The following is a 20,692-nucleotide window of genomic DNA, read 5'->3' on the forward strand; positions in this document are numbered from 1 at the left end:
GGCTCCTTTGCAGAGACTCGAGGCGAAGCGGCGGCGGAGGGCGGGCTTCGGGGCCGGGCTTGTGCTGACGTTGCCCCCCATGATGCCGCCGCTGCTGCTGCTCCTGACGTCTCTCCGCCTTCCCTTCCGCGAGCAAAGCAGGCCCGGGTCCGTCGCCAGCTGCTGAGAAGCGCTTTGCATTGCGCCTGGAGGAGACTAGAGCCGCTTTCTTTCTCTCTCGGATCCTCTGTCCGAGGGAAGGGGTCCCGCCACCATGACCGCGTCCATGAGGCAGAGGTTCGACAAGTTCCTGCACGAGAAGAACTGCCTAACAGCCGTGCTGGAAAAAATCGAGAGCAGGACTGGCGTGAACAGGTCCTTCATCGCCATTGGTAAGGAGCGGCGTCTCTTCTCCGTGATGCCGTCTCTCTTTTTTCCTCCCTCTGTTCCAAAACCTCCCCTGCGACCCGCGCTGGTCTCCCCCTTCCTCCACCCACAACCAAACATCACGTCCACAAGGGCCGATGTGATCCTGCGATGTTCTCCAAAACGATGAAACTGGAGGTTGTTTCTGAAAGGGAAGAGAGGAAAGAAGCCCTTTGTTTTGTTACGGCCCCGACGGCCCTGCATTTATTTATTTTTAATCCTCTCCTTTGTTCTGAAGCGTTTGCATCTGGCATCTCAACGCCGATTCAAACGCCAAAATGCAAAGCAGCCCGTAAATGTTCTTAGCACTGAAACAGATGCTTTGCATAATAAGGGAGTATCCAGTCCCCACCCCCACGCATTCTCCACCCTGGCTTGCTTCGCAATAATGGGAGTGAAAGCGGCGTTTCGCCCCCCCCCCCCCATGCCAGGGGTCCTGGGTGGTGGGGCAAAGAGATTCTGGTCCTCTAACTGCAATTAGAGATCATACTAGACAAGGATTTCAAAAAGCATGGGGGAAATGCAGAGAATACTTCACAAAACAGTGCCCTAAAATTCATACCTGGACTTGTTTCGATTAACGTCTGCAGGAGACTTTGTGGATATTTAAGTTTTAATTAGGAAAATCTTAATAATTATTCATAAAGGAAACAGCTTATAAAAAGTAAATAAGGATGCCAGAAACAGGAAAAATGAAGTCTTTTATTTGGTTGTTTGTATTGTTGTATACTATGCTTGTTTGTTATGGTTGTGTCTGGTGGGGGTGGATTTCTGTGTTTGGGGGGGGTTGTGTTGTAAATAAAATTTCCAATAAAAATTAATTAAGAAGAAGAAGAAGAAGAGATTCTGGGCCTGGCACCTGCCTCTCTCCCTCTCCCTCTTGGGCGACATTTATGGCAGGAGAAGGCGCTTAGGCACCGTGTCCAAGGAGGGGGGGGGAGCAGGAGGTGGTGCGGGAGTCTCAGCCCTTGGGATTGAATGTCCAGCAGTAGCCGCTGTAAAAACCGGGCTGGTCTCAGGTTACAACAGCCCAGCTCCTTCCCCCGCCTCCTGCTTCATCTCTCTTGCTCTTATGCCATGTTGGTAAAAAAAAAAAAAACCCCACCACCAGATTTTTGTATGTATTACTGTGCCCCGACAGAAGCAGGAGGGGGAACCCCAGCCCTACTTTTGGAGGGAAATTACTGGTGCCTTCTGAGAAATTTGGGGGAGGAAGAGGAGGGGAAGAAAGAGAGAGAAACTCCCACAAGATGGTAATTGACTAGCTGACGTGTCTGGGCTGGACTAAGTATCGCTTTGTGTCTCGGATCTGCCATGTACCCTTTCAGTATCACAGGTTAGCTTCTCCCGCCACCCCCATGAGGTTTAAACTTCACGGTAAACAGAGGACAAGATGTGGTGCCCCGGTTTTCCAGCTTTATGTTGGGGGCTGTGGTGGTTGTGGGTTGAGCCCCGTGGAAGGAATTCATTCGTTTCCTTCCCGCCTCAGCCCTTGAGGAAACTTCCATCTTTATATAACCAAGCCTTTGCTTTATTGTGGGCCTAGGGAGGGCTCCTCTCCACCCCGACTGACTTTCTGCTTTCTTTCTCAGCCATTGGTGCCGCGCTAGCCATCTATCTGGTGTTCGGTTATGGAGCGTCCCTCCTTTGCAACTTGATTGGGTTCGCTTATCCTGCATACATCTCGTAAGTTGTTCGGGGAGAGAAGCCTCTTCCTCTTTCTGTGTACTGGAACTGCCTGTTGAAACTGGTAACTTTGGAGACAGTGGGCCCATGCGCTATAGATTTCCATTCCTCCTCCCTCCCTCTTTTTTTTTTGCCAGGTTGCAAGTGGCTGCCAAACCTTCAAGGAATTGTTTTGGGTTTTTTCTTAAGGCAATTTCAGAACTTGCCAGGCCCCTCCCTGGATAGGGCTACAGCATCCTTAGAGCTTAGTACAGTGATACCTCGGGTTAAGTACTTAATTCGTTCCAGAGGTCCGTTCTTAACCTGAAGCACCACTTTAGCTAATGCGGTCTTCCGCTGCTGCCGTGCCGCCGGAGCATGATTTCTGTTCTCATCCTGAAGCAAAGTTCTGAACCCGAGGTACTATTTCTAGGTTAATGGAGTCTGTAACCTGAAGCGTACGTAACCTGAAGCATATTTAACCCGAGGTACCACTGTAGTGAGAAGCTTCTGCCTCACTCAGTAGGCTGACCCCCCAATTCCCAATCTTGCCATTGCCCTGTGCTGTAGAATCAGATGGGTTTGCACGATTTAGGCATCATAAGGCCACAAAAGCTTTTGGAAATAATAGAACTCTGTCTGGAAGGAAAGGTTACCTTGACAATTTCTGTTGCAATGAAAATTTTGGCTCTGTGCCCTGAAATGTTGATAATGTCACTTTGGAACCGTGGGGGTGGGTATTTGAGCAAATGTGTGGGCCTCCTATTTTTTAAAAACTAGAGAGAAGTTCTGATCCAGCCAACGTTAAGCAATTATTTCAGGGGTTTTTAGACAGTCTTCCCCTTCTTTACAAGATATAGCCTTAATACACATAAGAACAGGGCATTTTGTTGGCGGCTGCAACATTGGGCTCATCTAATGGGAACTTGACTGAAGGCTGAATGTTAACAGTTGGTATGGATTAGGATGAGAGCCGCGCCTTACGATGGAAAAGACTGCAGTTTTGCAATCTTCTTGTGAAACGAGCACTGCGTTGGGAAAGGATGGTGAGAATTTCACATGTGAGTGCCCTGTCTTAAGTGCACCTGTGTGTTCTGGAAAAGCTAAAGTGCTTTTTCACATCCCTCGACATCAAGTGAGAACTTGTATGTGTGAATTTGCCAGCACAGATCAAAGAGAGCTTTCCTCATTAGCCTTGCATCAGTTCTCAGACAACTGAACTTGGGTAAGACAACATGGGTCCTTGTGTTCTCTCTTCACAACCCCCTACCCCCAGGGATAATAACACCATTGCTATAGATTTATGATTAAGAAATCACATAATGGGAAAAGTTAAAGCCTTCCACCCGCACTGTGGTCAATTCAGCCCAGCCACTTTTAACAACAACAAAGAAGGCAGCATAGAATAAGAGAATTTTAGAGCGGGAAAGGATCCCAAGGGTCATCTAGTCCAACCCCCTGCAATTCAGGAATCTTTTGCACTCAAACGCATGACCTTAAGATTAAGAGTCTCATGCTCTACTGACTGAGCTATCCTCAGCACCAGAAGATTCAGTTGTAGATCTCCAACATCAAATCTAGTTTGATCGTATATAGGATATTGATGGGATGTCTCCTATAAATCTGTCTGCTTATGTTCATAAACAGCATCTCGGCCAGCTCCTCTTATTTGTAACTTTTTTGCCCGTGGAAGTACTCAGTATCTTTATAGAGTGTGAGTATGACATGGGGTGTGTGTGAGTGTGTGTAGATATAAATATAGATATAGATTAGATATAGATATCTATCTATATCTACATACACACACACTCCACTTTTTTAGATACAGTGGTACCTCTGGTTACGTACTTAATTTGTTCCGGAGGTCCGTTCTTAATCTGAAACTGTTCTTAGCCTGAAGCACCACTTTAGCTAATGGGGCCTCCCGCTGCCGCCGCACGATTTCTGTTCTCATCCTGAAGCAAAGTTCTTAACCCGAGGTACTATTTCTGGGTTAGCGGAGTCTGTAACCTAAAGTGTATGTAACCCGAGGTACCACTGTATCTATAACTATACATACACGAGCGCGTACACACACACACACACCCTCACTTTTTAGCCTGGAGGCCCCTAAGCAGCAAACAGCATTGATGCACATTAATGCAGAACTATGCAACAAACACAATACATACAATAAATAAATAAAAACTATATAAATTTGCATCAGTATTTCACATGTGCTTGTTTGTTACTTAGTGACTTGCAGATCTAATATCCAAAAACAGCATTCATATTGCCTGAAATGCTTCTCAGTGCAGTCACCTCACAGGTTCCAGTGCCAGTAATCCAGTGATAGCCATACCTATATATTCTTCTTTCCTCTTCCCAGTGCGCAGTGCAGTATTCTCCGCATGGTATTTGATAATGGTATCAATGCTGTTCCCATTATGTGGTTTCATGATGAGTAAGGTTAATAAAAGTAGCAAAAAACTTGCATGTGTACATGCAAATCCTCTAATATGTATGTTCACATTGGATTCACTTGGATTTTCAAGCAGGTTAGGAAACACACAATAGTTAGAAATGAAAGTAAAACAGAAGTCCCCCAGAGTTGACTGGTAAATAATGAAAATCCCCATATGAGTTGAAAGAGAGAGGAAAGAGCTTCTGGTGGGCTTTGTACCAAGGTGGTGTTTGTTTGAACCGGAATCTCCATATGGAATGATAATATGCAACCATGGAGATTTTTGTAGTGGTGGTAACTTGAAAATGTGCCTTCCTCGTCACACAAATCTTGGTGTCGCATGTGCTCTCCAGCCCCCAGTTCACTCAAACATAATGAGCACAGACCAACTCCAGGCTCAAATGTGATTCTGTACACTCCAAAGGCTGTGGTGTCATTGAAATACAGTGGTACCTTGGCAGTCGAACGGTTTGGCTCCTGAACAAATTGGCTCCCAAACATCGCAAACCCGGAAGTGAGTGTTCCGGTTTGTGAACGTTTTCAGAAGCCGAATGTCAGATGCGGCTTCCCATTGAGTGCAGGAAGCTCCTGCAGCCAGCCACACCATGGTTTTCGAACCTTTTCGGGAGTCGAACAGACTCCCGGAATGGATTAAATTTGAGAACCAAGGTACCTGTCATGCCTGAACTGGCTTACAGTTCTGCATCCTGCAGGGTGAGAAGTCTGCAGACCAAAGTCTTAACTTGAGGCAGCAGCAGTTTCCCTTATACATTCTCTAAGTTTCTTAAACCTGACAGCAGATTCCTAGCATAGGCTTATAAAATAGTAGTATGAAATCTTGTGTGTAGAGAGGGTCAGTAAAGTCCAGTGGGTGCTTCCATGTCAAACACATTTTTAAAATCCGTTTGCTTTTCACATAGTAGTTATTTGCTATAGAGACAGCCTCAGTGGCCCCTGTCATTTCTATAAAGTTCCTTGTCCCTTCCCACAAATACAAATCATCCAGTGATGCAGGCTTCCTGTTTTTGGAGGGCGTCTTGTAGCAACCTGGTGAATTGACACGTTTGCATTGGACAAGTGTGGGCAAAAATCTAGTGATAGATTTTTTCCCATAGAAGCAGCCCCAGCCAACACAACCAGTAGTCAGGAATGATGGGAGTTGTAGTCTCGCAACTCCCAGAGGCCCACAGGCTTCCCATTTCTGCTGTACAGTTAAATGGGAACAAGTCCATTGAATTGAGTGGTGTTTGCTTCCAAGTAGCCATGCATAGCCTAGTTGCACAGTTAGGCTAATTGCACAATTGTCACTGTGATGTGTTGCCTGCGGGTCTGATAATAGCACACAACACTTTCAGAGCACACTGCTTGCCCCGGGAGTAGAAAAAATCCACAGGCTAATACGTTTAGTGAAGCTGCAGCGAAATCTCCATTGTACATGAGAAACTAAAACGGCAGTGGGTTAAGCGATAGGATTTTTAAAATTCCGACACCACAGAACTGCAGGACACTCGGCTTTGAAAAAGCTAACACAATGCCTTCCTAAATATCTGTGCTTGTGTTTTCCAAGGTGTTTTAAGTTTCGCTAAGTCTCAACTTGCCATCTGGATGATCCTAGTTATTTCTGTGATTGACTCGTCCAAGCTTTGCAGGACCAAACAGTTTTTATGTTGTCACTTTGACAATATGAAGATAACTGCAAATAGCTCGCCGGAGCCTTGCAACATGGTTTGCTTCATCTTGGGAGTTGCATAGCAGAAGTCTGTGGAAAGTGTTCTCTTATGGCGAGACTGTGCTAATTTGGTTACCTTCCAGTGCATCTCCCTGGGGTTTCAGACACTTTATGTAACAGACAGGACTAAAATTCTCTCTTCTGAAACTAGGCAGGTGGCCATATGTGGCCATATGTTGTCCGCTGCTGCTGTAGACTGCAGTGAGCTAAATGGAACGATGGGCAGTGTTCTAAGCAATCTAAGCAGAACATTGTTTAAGCAGTGTTCGAAACTCCCATTGTTCTAGGCGCATTTTGCGACACGGAATTTCATTAGGGTGAGCAGTTTCTGAGCTCTGGGCGCAGTACTGTGCCTAAGATTTCAGATTAAAACTGCAGAGCGGAAGGAAATGAGGGCCTTTTTCTGCCTTCCCACTACCAGCTACTCCCTGAAGACTGGAGGAGAGACCCTCTTAAGAATATTAGGGGGGAGAACAGGGGAAGGACTAGACCTTTGTTATTAAAAAGACATTCCATTGTTGCACCTAGGTTGAAGGTGCCATTTAGCTCCCAGCTTTCATATCTCAGTTTCTAACACTGTGCCTAAAGCAGATGCCTATGCTGATGCCAGAGAATTACAGATCATGCAGATCACATCCACATCTTATATTTAAAACATATGGCTCGCCCCCCCCCAAAGATGCTGGGAACTGTAGTTTAAAGGTCTCTTAGATGTAAACTATAGTTCCCAGGATTCTTTGGGAGAAGTCATGTGTTTTACATGTATTGTGCGGGGGGGCACAGTCTTAATAGAGGTTCATACCTTCCTCTTCTGCCTTCTATCTTATTTTCCTAGGTACTGTACTGCATTCTGCTCTTGTGGTCATGTGCTAAAGCTGTTAGCCAACAGCACAGACATCTCCCATGCTGCATATTTTTGTTCCTTGTTGGACTTTTCAGGTTCCTTCTCACCTCATTGTAAATAATAGAATTATATTGGTGACCAGCGTCTCCGTACAAGGCAAGGGCAAAAGGCAAATTAAGTTGGGGAACCCTATAACACATGTATTGTCATAAGACTGAACTTTGCAGACTTCCAGACACTCTGGTAAATCACTTTCCATTAATTGCATCAGCCTTCCTTTTCTTTTCTTAGTATTGCTGGGCCCTGCCTAAATAACTGGGCAAAGCTGAAAGTAGTTTAAAGTTCATTTAGTATCTCAAAGGTATTTGAATGTTTATGACCTACATAGAACACCAGAGGGAAAGTATGCGTAGATTAAATGTAAGTAACAGTAAAAAAAGAAAAGAAACAAAGTGGGTCAGAGCACTGGAGGAAAAAGGGATTCCTACTTGGTTTTGCAAAAGGGCTGCAAATGAATGTAATCGTGTAAATTCTGGAGCATTTCTGTGGCAAACTCTTTAGAAACAGCACATGTAGATCCACAATCATTCCTGTAGGTTGGGAGAGGACAGAAGCAGTCTATCACGTCTGTTACCCTGCTTTTTCTCCCAAGGATAAGGTTACCAGATTTTTTTTCAATGAATCTGGGGACACTTTTCAACTTCCTACTAAATAGATGGACTTTGTCAGGGGACTGATTTGTAAATCCGGGGACTGTCCCTGAGAAACGGGGGTGTCTGGTAACCTTACCCAAGGAGCTCTTCATAACCAGCTTAATAAGAAAAGGTCCGCAGTACCACCCAGAATGCTTGCCGTGACAAGAGGAGCCTTTCCCTTTTAAAGGGTGAGGAAAGGTCTTTTATCTCCTGCTTGGAAGTGGAATTTTAGAGGCTGTATCACAACTGGAGGGAAGATCCCTCTCAGTTTGCATTTCTTAGTGCAGAAAACATTGTAAAGATCTTTCCTATTCTTTTCTATTCTGATTAATACAAAAAGCTACTAGAAGCTTCTCTGTGTGAGAGAAGTAGAGGCAGAAGTGTTAATGATTATTTGGGTTATATCTTATGGGAAGCTGCTTTGAACTGAATATCTCTATTCTGCAGAGTCATGCTGACTATAAATATAGGCCAAAAGGACCCTGGGCCTTTACTTTTCTCTTTCTTTCTTTCTTTCTTTCTTTCTTTCTCTTCCTTCTGGTGTGGTGTTTCTTAGTGTTTCTTAGTGTTAAGGTTTAGTCTTATTCTGAGTTATGTTTATAAATGCTGCAACTGGATTTTGTATGGACTGAGCCAATCCTGATTGTATTGGATATGATAACCATTACGCTACATTTGCCTTCAGCACAAGTAAAGCTCTGCTGAATGAAGTTCTATTGCCTCTGGTCTATTTTTGGGAACTCTCCTGAACTCTGTTTAAGGTTTTCCTCCACACGTATGACAACATATGACAATCCCACCCCTTGCTTCAGCAGAGACAAAAGGCCATAGCTTGCTCTTTGGGGTTGGATGACAGAGGTGCTTAGGGCACCTTGGCCACCCAGCACCAAAACAAACGCCAGCCTTTCCTTTTAGCTCCAAAGAGAAAAGCCTTGTCTACTCTGAGTGCCTTATCCACCCAGGCAGTGGACCCACTCAATGCCTCGTCTGCCCACTGCAAACGTAAGCCCCTGCTGCAAACGCGGGAGCCAGGAAAATGTGTGGGAATCAACTGAAGCTCAGTGTAACTGCAAGAACTGTCCTTTTCCAGATCCTTGCTAGAAGCTGGGAGAAGGGAGCAGGGCTCATGCAGGACTCATGCAGAGGTGTTGCATAAGGTTAGAAACAAGGGGCCACTTGCGGCTTTTCTACTAAATTGTAGCCCAAAATGTGTGGACCATTGTGTATCAGGTAGATTAGGCTGAGAGAGTGTGATCATCCCTGGGTCACCTTTACCACACTATTCAAGTCACTCTTGTGACTTTGCCTCCTTGTCCATTGTGCTGCTGGAGGGGGGAGTAAATGCCCCATAGGAAGGACTTGTAAAGAAAGCCTGCTACCCTCTGTCTCTTTCTTGCAACAGAAATTTATTCCGCGCTTTTCAGTGCTCTGCTGTTGATTTGCAGTATTCTCAAGTCAGCCAGAAACCGTTCTGCTAAGTTCACTGTGTCTCTACTAAAACAGCAGCTGCCCATAAAAGTCCATGGGCTGATAGTGTCCCATGCCTATGTGGCTTCTCATGTTAGGCTGCATCAAAGCTTCTTTGAACCTGGTTATTAATTTCCCTGTCCAGTAAAAGCAAGAATGCCTTCGCCTAATTCCATACTGCAGGCATTGTCTTCATCTGCACATCATGGTAAACCGGGCTGGGGAATCTCCAGTCCATGGGCCTAATCCAGTCCACCAGCTCTCCTCATTTTACCCACCAGGATATTTTTAAGCAAGCTGCAGCCACCTGTCCTACAATTAATGTCACCAGGTGAAGGGAGGCAAAGGCTGGGAGGGCTTGGTTGAAAGGGGCTCTGAAGGACTTCCGGTCAGCTGTCTGCCAGGCACCTTGGAAGTACAGTGCAAAGGGCTTTCTGAGTCCTGCATTCAGTGCCTCCTTTGGAAAGAAAGAAAAATTCCTTCTTTGTTCGACATGGCATTCGCTTCTTTCCAAACCCACTGAATTGGCAACTTGACTGAGTTCCCCATGGGAAACTTGGTCTTATAGCTGATCCTTGCAGAAAGCAGCTGTGTGGTTGGTGCTCAGCTGAACATAGGGCTTCCTAGGCTCCCAACAACCAGCTACTGCCTGTCAGCTGATGACGGGACCTGGAAGCCCACTGGATCAGTTCCACAAGGAGACTCTGTTGCAAAGACAATCCCTGAAGCAGGCTTGAAGTTACTGCCTGTCAGCTGATGGGCGGTAACTCTAGGCTTCACCGGTGCTTCAAAGCACTATGCAGGGTTATTTGCAAACACTGCATGGTGCTTTGACGTCCCTGTGCTGTAGATGATTATCTTCTGGAAATAAATTTGACAGGTGGCTGGCCCCACATTCTGTAGCCAATGTTTGTTCTTGGCTTACTTGTAGTTTGTTTGAGAGAAACAAACCATGATCCCAGACAGAGATTCTCACCAGGGATCTCCTCACCCACTAGCGATCTCCTCACCCACAATAATACAATAATACAATGTCTCACCCACAATAATAATTCCTGGTTTGGACATAATTGCTAAGCCAGAGACAGTGGCATGTTTTTCCCTGTGCGGTAGCAGGACGGGGCAGATCAGCCAAGATCAATGTGTTCACAGTAACCGTTAACTACGGTTTACCACAATGTGCAAACTGGGTAAGGATTGAAAGGGAAGCTCTGTTTGTTTGTGCCTGTTCAGTGTGCTGAATTCTGCGTATGGTACTGGAAAATTTGACAGCAGTCTTCAAACTTGCCTTACCTAAAGTGAGGATAAAATGGCCTCCATGGTGGATCACCAATCTTATAATAAAACACATGGCTGTGATCTTTTCAGATGAAAGCCTGCATCATGCTCTGCTTCCTCATATACGTTGCTACGGTCCAGCCTTCCCCATCCCAGTGCCCACTATATATTCTGGACTGTTGCTCCCATCAGCCCCAGCCAGTATGGCCAGAGGTTGGGGATGGTCAGAAGTGAAGTCCAAAACATCTGGAAGGAATTAGTTTCGGAATGGACGCTATAGTTTAAGTAACTACTTGACATTAAAAACAAGCCTGCAGTTATAATGCATTGCATCATACTGTTTGGCATAGCCCAGCTTTCAATCTACTCTGCCTTCTTAGAGATCATAATATATACAATACATTTGCTTCGGGCACACTGGATAGTTGTTCTCGAGGGTCAAGTTGTTAGAACAATGTGACAATTCCAACTCATCTTTTCAAGAAACCTGCCAATAAATCTAGCTTAGTGAGTCTTTTAATTTGAATTTCAAAATCTCCCCACCCCAAGGCCTCCTGAACACAATTCAGCAACCTCCAATTTCTATTCTCATTTGCTCAACCAAATTAGGTTTTGCATATTGTGCTTGGTACATTCAGCCCCAGTGAAAAACCAGTGAAATTGGTTTGGGATATGATTATCTCCATAGAGCTGGAGGTATAAATTGACAGCTTCAGCCAAGTCCTGATTCAGCAGATCTCTGCCTGGGAGATTTAGGCACTTAAAACGGAACAAAATGTTTCTTTGGCAAACGTATTAAAACTGATTCGGTGGCAAACACTTCTTGCCCCAGGTCAGCAGGCAAGTGGCTTCACTTCAAAGTATTTTTGACCCGTCCCATTTTTACTGAGCTGGTGGGAAAATCCTCCCTCTGATCCCTCTTTCAAGACATCACTAAAATATTATTCCTTATCTACATTAGTCATATATTGGGAACAGAATAAAAGAGAGTGGTGGTCCTTGCCAAGAGAGTGGGGGGAAAGGTCATTGCACTGCCCTTTATCTTCTTACAGCAGGAAAGATTATTGCGGGATGTGTTTGTTATCCCAGAAGCACTGGAACTTAAAACATTTCTTCCCAATTGCAGAGTAGAAATTTAGTGTCCAAATGGGTTATTCATTCTCTTACCCCCCCTCCTCCCCCCAGAACAAAACCTGTTCTTCTAGTTTCTAACGTCTGTTGTTTTTGAAGTGCTACATGTTTCTGTAGGTCAAACATATATATTACAAGCCGGTTTCAGAGTCTCTTCAAATCTTACCTACCCTTCTGGTCCATCAAGGGCAGGTGTTTGCAAGTATTCGCTGTGTTCAAATATACCTTTCGGGCGGGGGGATGGGGGAAATGGCAAGAACTGGAAAACGTTTATGATTGGATAGCAGTAACAAGCAAACACCTGTAGAAAGCTCTTGTGGCAGAAAGCGCTTGTGTTGTTTGAAGCAGAAAAGCTGTTCTGACAAGATGGCCAGAGGCAACTGACAGCTGCCTCACCAAACTCCCACGCCTACATTTATCTTAATACAACAGGAAACAGCCTAAGAAAAACTATATGGTACAGCTACACATTTAGTCTTTAAACCATTTTCTGGAGTGTCACGTTGATTTAGATAAATCTCTGCACTGCCACATCCCCAAAATCCTATTGGCTCACTCCAGTTAGGTGCAAGTCTTTTTCCTGTATCCTGGTAGGAACTTCGAAACAGCTTGATTTCACTTTGCACTGGGTTTTCATATCTAATGGATATGTTAACACTAGCAAATGGCATAATTACAGGCTTTGTCTGGTCTTGAAAAAGAACAGTGTTTTCCAACAGAATAACTTAGCATAAGTGATCATTAAAATAATTATTCACATTTAAGAGGCAGCAGCAGTTTTGGCTTTGACAGCGTATAATGTGAGCGATTCTCAATAGCTCTTGATGTTTCATAATCCACCAAGGTGTTTGGTAGCCTTTCAATATAATGGGGCGGGAGTACATTCTCACTGGGCTTCTTGCATCTGAGCTTTTCAGAGAGCCTCCTGGGCTGTGGACCCCCTGAGGTTTGTGAAACATGTGGAATCCACCCATGCTCAAAGTGTGTTTTATCTTCATGGTATCACTGGAACTTCTGAATGTTCTTAAGTGTACAACCTTGCTACCTGACCATGTGTATAGCTAAACTGGTGCACACAGTAGCTTATATCACCACAACCATATCATTATCATGTGCCTCAAACAGGATGCCACCTCCCCAGACCACCTGTGCAAGACTATGCCAGCCTTGGAGCTGGCATAACGTATCCCCACTGACCCAGGCTGCCATAGAGAAAAAGAAAAAGATGTTTCCTCCATGTTCTGCCAACAGGGTTTAAAAAGTGATTGTTCTCTGCTACATTATTTTACCACCACCATTTAGGATTGTTTTTAGGATCGTTATTAGCAAACCAGATTTTGGTGGGAAATTGATGTAGTGTGCGCATTTAGTTTTGCAGCCCATTCGTATCCCTAGTGCAGATGTTATAGAAGATTGTAGCTGTAACTGTAAAGATAATGCTAAAAAAGGAAACCTAGGACAGCTGCTTTGCCTGTGAGCACTCGGTTTGTGAACTGCCCTGAGATCTAGAGATGAATTGTGGTATACAAATTTAATCAACAGCGACAACAACTGGAGTAGATCTGTGACCATGTGTGTATGTGTTGTAGAGGGAATGAGTTGACTTACCCTTTTAATGTTTTTCTTTCAGCATCAAGGCTATTGAAAGCCCTAACAAAGATGACGACACACAGTGGCTGACCTATTGGGTTGTGTATGGCGTCTTCAGCATAGCGGAATTTTTCTCTGACATCTTTCTCTCCTGGTTCCCTTTCTACTACATGATTAAGGTATGTTTGCTTGTATCCTCAACTGTAGCCTGCAGAAAATTTAGGAGCAGTATGTTGGCAACCTACAGAATTCACTGCCACAAGAGGGTAGTGATAGCCACCAGCTTGGATAGGTTTAAAGAGGAGAATAAGGCTCTTAAAGGCAACAAACCATGATGGTTGTGTTCTGGCTCCATCATCGGCTGTGTGCTTCTGAATACGGGCTGGAGATCACAAGCAGGGCAGGTGCTGTTGCACTCAGCTTCCGATTGTGGGCTTCTCATTGGGATATCTGGCTGACTACTATGAGAACAAAAGGTTATAGACTAGATGGGCTGTTGGTCTGATGCAAGAAGACTCTCTTCGGTTCTTACGTTTGGCTTTTAAAATCCGTGATGCAGGCGTTTCTTTATACCATCTGCCGTGCAGGCATACCAATTTATTCCCTAGGTTTTAAGAAGTGACCTACTGGATCAGAGCAAAAGCCTGTCTAGAGCAGCATTCTGTTCCCCACAGTGGCCACAGAGCTGCATCTAGGAAGCATCTTACAAGCAGGGTGTGAAGGCAGGAGTCTTCTCCTGCTACTGCTTCCCATTAACTAATATTCATAATATTAGTCACTGGTCTTGGAGGTTTCATATAGGATTGAACAGGCATTCTTTCTGCTTATTGGCTTCAGCATAGGACTGTGTCAAAAATAACTCTTAGGTGCATGTTGCAATAAGTGTCATTTGCATGGGTTTTCAAATGTGAACCACACATGTAGTATTTATACAGCACTTTAGAGTTTTCAAAGTGCTTCAAATACATTATCTTACTGCAGTCCTTACAACAGCCCTGTATTTGGGGTGTGTGTGAAGCAGAGGCATCTATTGCCATGGCAGAAGTAAAATTCAAACACGGGGACTCTGGATTTATAGCTCTGTGTCTTGGATCATATGCTATGCCATCTTGTCCTGACATGAGGATTACAGATCTTTTTATGCCACTAATGATAGGCAATGTGATAAAATCTGGTTTCCTGGTTCTTTCCACCCCCCCCTTTTTTTTGCAGTGTGGATTTCTGGTATGGTGCATGGCTCCAAGTCCCTCAAATGGGGCAGAGCTGCTTTACCACCGAATTATCCGCCCCTTCTTCCTGAAGCATGAGGCTCAGCTGGATAACGTAGTAAAGGATCTGAAAGACAAAGCTGCAGAGACAGCAGACACCATTACTAAAGAAGGTGAGGTCTATAGGGCCAGTTTATTCCAATATTTTTTCTGCCCTGGCTAGACTACTTTGTGGATAATTGTGAATATGTAGCTGGTTTTGAACAAAGGTGGAGGGGGAGAGAGAAAAGTGATGCTATGTGATGTACTAAGAGTTTGGATTTGATACCCCGCTTTATCACTACCCTAAGGAGTCTCAAAGCAGCTAACAACCTCCTTTCCCTTCCTCCCCCACAACAAACACTCTGTGAGGTGAGTGGGGCTGAGAGACGTCAGAGAAGTGTGACTAGCCCAAGGTCACCCAGCAGCAGTATGTGGAGGAGCGGGTACGCGAACCTGGTTCACCAGATTACGAGTCCAGCGCTCTTAACCACACTGGCTCTTTACTATGGCATGTGGGTCTGTTTTATTTGAGTTAAGTCATACGATTTACTGCCATATTACGTTAAGGAAGAGACACTATAAAACCCAAGTAGCTCTTGATGGGATGTGTCTGTGTTCTTTTGACCATAGTGAGTAGCACTGGCTTTGACCTGAGCAGTAGTGGCAAATTTCATGGACACCTGGGATTGCATCAAATAAGCACCGAATCAGGTACTTGATGCTGAAAATCCCTACTCATTTTTCAAAGACAAAGTCTCTAACCCAGGGGAGTGAAGCCCTCCAAATGTTATGGACTCTCATCAGCCACAACCAGCATGGCCAATAGTCAGGAATGATGGAAACTCTTGTCCCGACATCATCTGGGGGAGCCCATGAGTGTTTTGAGTTGCACAGAAAATACCTTATGAAATCTCAAATATGGGAGGGGAGAGAATGTTGGGGTTCAGCAAAAGTCCCACAGAATAGGTTTGGTTTCCTCAGCTACCTTGTTGTTCAGCGTGAATAAGAGCAGCAGGATAAACAATTCTATGCAATTATATTTCATCTGCTTAATTTAGACAGGTTGCAGAGTTTTTAGCACTGGGCCATTTAAAAAAAAGCACACCCATAACTCAAGAATATTGATGTGGAGGGCATTTCCAGAGCTGCGATAATTCCAGCTGCTGAACAATAGTAATTCAGCAATGCCATTATAATTAAAGCTCCTTTGTCTTTGCCAAACAAGATAAGGTGGGCATGTACCAAAGAGGGTGGCACCTCTTTTGAAATGTCCTCCTTAGAGAGGCTTGAGCAACACGAGCAACACCTGCATTGTGATCTCTTCAGCACCGGGTAAACACCTCTTTGTTTCCCCAGGCTTCCTGATTTTAAGGGTTGTGGGGTTTTTTTGTGATCTATCGATTTTTTGGAGTCTTACTAATCTTTCAAGATTAGCAAACATTTTGGTGCTGCTGTGAGATTTTATCTCTACATAGATTTTATCTCTGCTATTTTTATGATACATTGTTATGGCTCTCTTTGTGCTAAATGGTTTTACTTTTGTTTTATTGTAAGCTGGCCAGAGAAATACTGTTGTGCGATATATAAATGCCACTTTCTTCTTCTTCTTTCAGCTAAAAAAGCAACAATAAATTTACTGGGTGACGAGAAGAAGAGCACTTAAAACGGTTAACTGGAAGATAAGTTTCCTCATCACTTCCCTTATGCAGCTTGATGTTACTGGGGACTGTGATATAGTAATTTGAATCTTGTTGCCTTGTAAACATTTTTTTATTTTATTAAAGGAATGTGTTGTAAGATTGCTTGCTTTTGCAGTTCTCTGTATTGAAAGTAAGCATTTTTATTTAAAACCAGTGCAGTGGGTAGCATCTAAAGCTTACAGATTAGTTTATTCATCTCCTGAGCAGAGAAGGGACTTTCAATACTGTCTTGTCTTGCAGTTAACGTAAACTTTAAATAAAGTATGCCCCAGGTTCTGACCATTATTACACTTTGTTTCTTTGTGCATGCAATGTCCATGGTAAAAGCTCTGTTGCATATCTGACAGGTTCCCACTGTAATGTAGTTTGATAGCAAAGCGTAATGACAAATGCTTTTCATGCCAGTGTGTTTCTGCATATAGAAGGTAAAAAAATCAAAAAGCCTTATGTTAATGTGTATTCTTAACACTCACACCTCTAACCGTGTTGTAAACAGTGAAGACTGGTTATGTACGGTGCTGAACACAAATATTCCTTATTGTTGCACAGACTGCTTGTAACTTGCAGTATTTCGTCAAGAGTGTGTATCTATGGGAATTGTCCTTAAAACACTGCGAAGAGCACTTTGTTGTTTATGACCAGAGTTGCAATGGTTGGATATACATACCAAATGGATGTATGTGAAAAGTGGGATAATGATGCCGAGGTCTGTACACTCATCTGGGCCTTATCCTGTGGCCTTTGTGGAATACCTGCTCTACAGTGGAGCCTCCTACTGCTGTTGATGCACATGTGTGATGTATGCTGAAATATGCTCATGAATATTTGCAACAACAACAAAAAACCACAATATTGCTCTTTGGCCAAGGTCTCACTATGTGGCAGCTAGCAGGTGTGCCTTGGCCCTTCTCAATTATTCTCTCTAAGCATTAAAAAGCCTTGCTTGTTTCTTTTTAGTTAAGGATTGCCAGTGGAACCAAAGGATGATGATGCATTCTTATAAAGAAAAGCAGGTAGATTTACACCTATTGTTAGGGTTACTACACATGGGACTGTTTAAAAAAGAAAGATAAGAAATCCAATTGAAGAGTAGTGTCCACAAGAGGCAGACGTTCAAAAAATACTGAATATTCGAAAAATATCTAGGATAATTTTAAAAGAATTTATAGGTAATGAGACAAAAACGGAAAGAGATATTGTGTCTAGGATAAATAACACCTATGTGAAAGAGAAAGAATGAGGAAAGAAGATATCGCATAAATAAATGCTATCATTACACATGAGATTTTTAATTGGGACAGTGGAAGAAGCAAAGCAAGTCATATCAACACTAAGCAACGAAGTGGTTGCAACAGAACTTAGTGAACAGGGTATCGGCCAAAACAGGCCTCTTTTAATATTTGTATACGTATTTATTTTTTAAAACCGCTGTTTGGACCTGATTTTAAACCCCGTTTTGGAAAGCACCCTGATATACTCTACCAAACACTGTCCCTCTTCACCATCCATTCCTATCGGGCTCAGCACAGAGTGTTAGGTGGTTATTTGAAATCTGCTTTGCACGTAAAGTCGAAAGAGCTTCCCTGCAACTCTGTAGAAAAGAAACTAATCAATACATGTAATGCCTGGCTTGGTTCAGTCAAAACAGCCATCTAGGTTGGCATTCTGCCTCTACCACGGAACAGCCACATGCCCTTGCAAGCTTGCCAGCAAAACAGAATGGTAATAACCAGCTTCTGCCTATTTGGTAGCCAGACCGTTCCTGTTACCAAGGTTTCATTTTCAAATGTAAGAGTCATAACAAGCCTATTCTCTATACTATCAAAGCTAGTGTTCACTACCATATCTTCTAATTAAGCCAATTGCACTGCTTTTCTCTTGGTGACCAGTGTCCGAACGGTAGCACTACTTAATGCCAAATCAGCATAGAGGTAGAGAGATGTGGAGGGAAAGGACTTGCCCCTTGACTTAACCGAGATTTAGCAGCAAAGGAAAGCCAGAGTACTGTATTTTAAACCTTATGTTTGATCCAAATGCTTTGGATGTGCATCCAAGCAAGCACATGATATACATATGTACAGAATGCAGGTAAAGGGGTGAGGTAATGTGCATCCCTACATCCTTAAGGAATGATGCGCTGGTAGTTAACACTCAGTTGATGTATATGCTTCTCAATCAAGTTTGTTCCATTCTGGTAGTAGACCTGTAAAGGGCTGCTACTGCCTATTACAAACGTGAAACACCAGTTTAAAGGTCTTGTGTAACAACAGAGGAACAATTTAGCTAGTGCGTTTAAAGGTCTTGTGTAACAATAGAGGAACAATTTAGCTAGTGCGTCCACCCTTAGCAGATGTTTCTAGTTTGGAAATTATTTGTGCCAGCTTTAAACTACCCTGAAACTGATGACAAAATAAGTCCACACTGGTGGGCTTCATGTTTGTTCATAAGCATTTAAAACCAGTCTGAAAGAGTCAGAAGATGCTAACGATTTAGCTGCAGAGCAGTCTTGCATGCTGTAATGTTTTATTTCTATTGCATTTTTACGTGCTTTTGAGTAATTTATGTGGAAGCTGAACTGATTAAATTGCTGCCATATTAGATAGATTGTAGGGCAAGGTGCAAGCAAGTGTAAATTTGTGAGGTTCAGATGATTTATCCTCACATAGAAACAAAATCTAGTTATATATACATTGAAAGTAACTCTTCAATTTGTAAAGATAGCAGAACAAAGTATCAGCTGCCTTACATCAATATATTCATCACATACAAAAAACTGCACTGAACATGACGTAGCCAGAGGATGCTCTGAGCCATTGTAGAAGAGGGTCCCCTCACAGCCACCTGTACCCCCCCAAAATCTGCTAGTGAAGGTTCAGGGACCCTTCAGAACTAGGGGGAAGACACAAGGGGGGCTTGCAGAAGAAAATCAGTAAGACCACCTCTCCCATCCACCCTCCTGCAGTAGGTATGTCTGACAGATCTCAGTCCCTTCCGCAAATGGGAGGTGTTCTGTTTGTAGAAGGGCAGCTCTGGATCCACACTCAAAAATTATTGTCAAGTGCTTGAAAAAGTTAATATACCTTACCAGCTTGTGCTGAAGATGTAATGTACGTAGAAGAATGCAAACAAATAAAGAACAGTATCTTAAACCTAATGTGATTTTTACATTTCTTCACAGAATATATTCACACTGCATGTAGAGGAATTAAGAATTATGCAAAAATTCATTTTCATCCAATATACTACTGCAAAAACTCACCTGGCTAAATCTTCAGAGTTGAGCTCTTCATCTGCATAGTCAAAAGGGCTAAGAAAATTCACTAGTGGGGGTAGAGGGAGGTGTGGAAGGTTTCATATAGTTTATACCATCAATGTTCAGTCATATCTCTTTTTGTGGGATAAAATATTTGCATTGATGGGGAACATTTTATTCCTCTCCTTTGCCTTAGAGCTGACCAAGGCAGCCCTCTTGCTTTTAACCCCTCTGATTAAGAGATAAAATGGGAGACCGATATGTATACTAAACACATAAACGTAAAAGGAATTTGAAATATACTATTTATCCAGAGTCTAATAATGTTCAGTTCCCTGCTGATGCTCTTTTTAAGAGGCCAAAGCACCCACAGCTTATGGTAGCCCTGTAAGCTGCACTTGAAACACAAGTCCTCAAGAAGTTTGGGCAGAGGAGACAAAAAAAAACCCCTTTTTAAAAATCCTTAAGAACATATGCTTTTGCTGGAACAGTCCGGTGGCCCATCTAATTCAGCATCCTGTTCTCAGTTGACAAGCAAATGCCTACAGAAAGCTCACAAGCAGGACCTGAATTCAACAGCACTCTCCCCTCCTTACAAAACAGAATTCAAGCATGACTAACAGACAGACAGCAACCATGCTACTTTGCTCAACCCCACATTCTAATTTTACTTTTTAATGTAGTAAAATCACCAGTTTTCCACCATGTGAATCATCACATTCATCACGTGACATGAAACCGAAATGGTAAAAAAGTCACATGATGAATGTTGCTTGACTTTGACCTCAATGTAGCAAGAGTTGGTATGTATCATGAAACTGTAATCCCATCTCCAGTCATCACTGCAAAACATCCCTTCTTTAGACAAATATTTGGATTCATTTTATAAATTCTACGGACTCGGATAGAGTTCTCATTGTATATTTTAAATGTGCTTGGTTCCTTTAGTATAACACTAAAAGATGACGTTGGATGTTTTATGTAGTCTGATTACTCTTTTTTTGTAAACTCCCTTGAGCAGAATGCTTCTGGCATTCAGAAATACAGATGCAGAAGGTACAACAAACACAAGGAAGCCTCTGAATGTGCGTCAGAAGTTGAATTCTGGGACTGATATAGCAGGTAGCCCAGAAAACAGATTTCAAAAAATGCCACTAACAGATTCTTAGGGCCAACATTTTAGGTTGTTCTATCAGCTAAGCAGCAGCATTACTGCAACACATTAGAAACTCGAGCTAGTGC

General features: G+C 43.2%; 1 protein-coding gene across 5 annotated transcripts; it reads left to right on the forward strand.

The window, feature by feature from the left end:
* The first annotated feature begins 234 nt into the window (after positions 1 to 234).
* Positions 235 to 19,346, forward strand: REEP5 (receptor accessory protein 5). Of its 5 annotated transcripts, none has more exons than XR_014556090.1 (6): positions 235 to 371; positions 1,998 to 2,091; positions 13,288 to 13,426; positions 14,460 to 14,628; positions 16,111 to 18,450; positions 18,496 to 19,346. XR_014556090.1 is itself a non-coding variant. In XM_083702476.1 (5 exons), exons 1-5 carry the CDS (start codon positions 254 to 256, stop codon positions 16,158 to 16,160), a joined length of 570 nt encoding a protein of 189 aa, XP_083558602.1. In that variant the 5' UTR covers positions 235 to 253; the 3' UTR covers positions 16,161 to 19,346. The 5 variants fall into 5 exon arrangements, 2 of the variants coding, with proteins under 2 accessions (XP_083558602.1, XP_083558603.1); XR_014556091.1 differs by having other exon boundaries at positions 16,111 to 18,442; positions 18,481 to 19,346; XR_014556092.1 differs by lacking the exon at positions 235 to 371 and adding an exon at positions 1,641 to 1,741 and having other exon boundaries at positions 16,111 to 18,442; positions 18,481 to 19,346.
* Positions 19,347 to 20,692: the final 1,346 nt, after the last annotated feature.

This window comes from Podarcis gaigeae (genome assembly GCF_964106915.1).
Source record: "Podarcis gaigeae genome assembly, chromosome: 11".
Lineage (NCBI taxonomy): Eukaryota > Metazoa > Chordata > Lepidosauria > Squamata > Lacertidae > Podarcis > Podarcis gaigeae.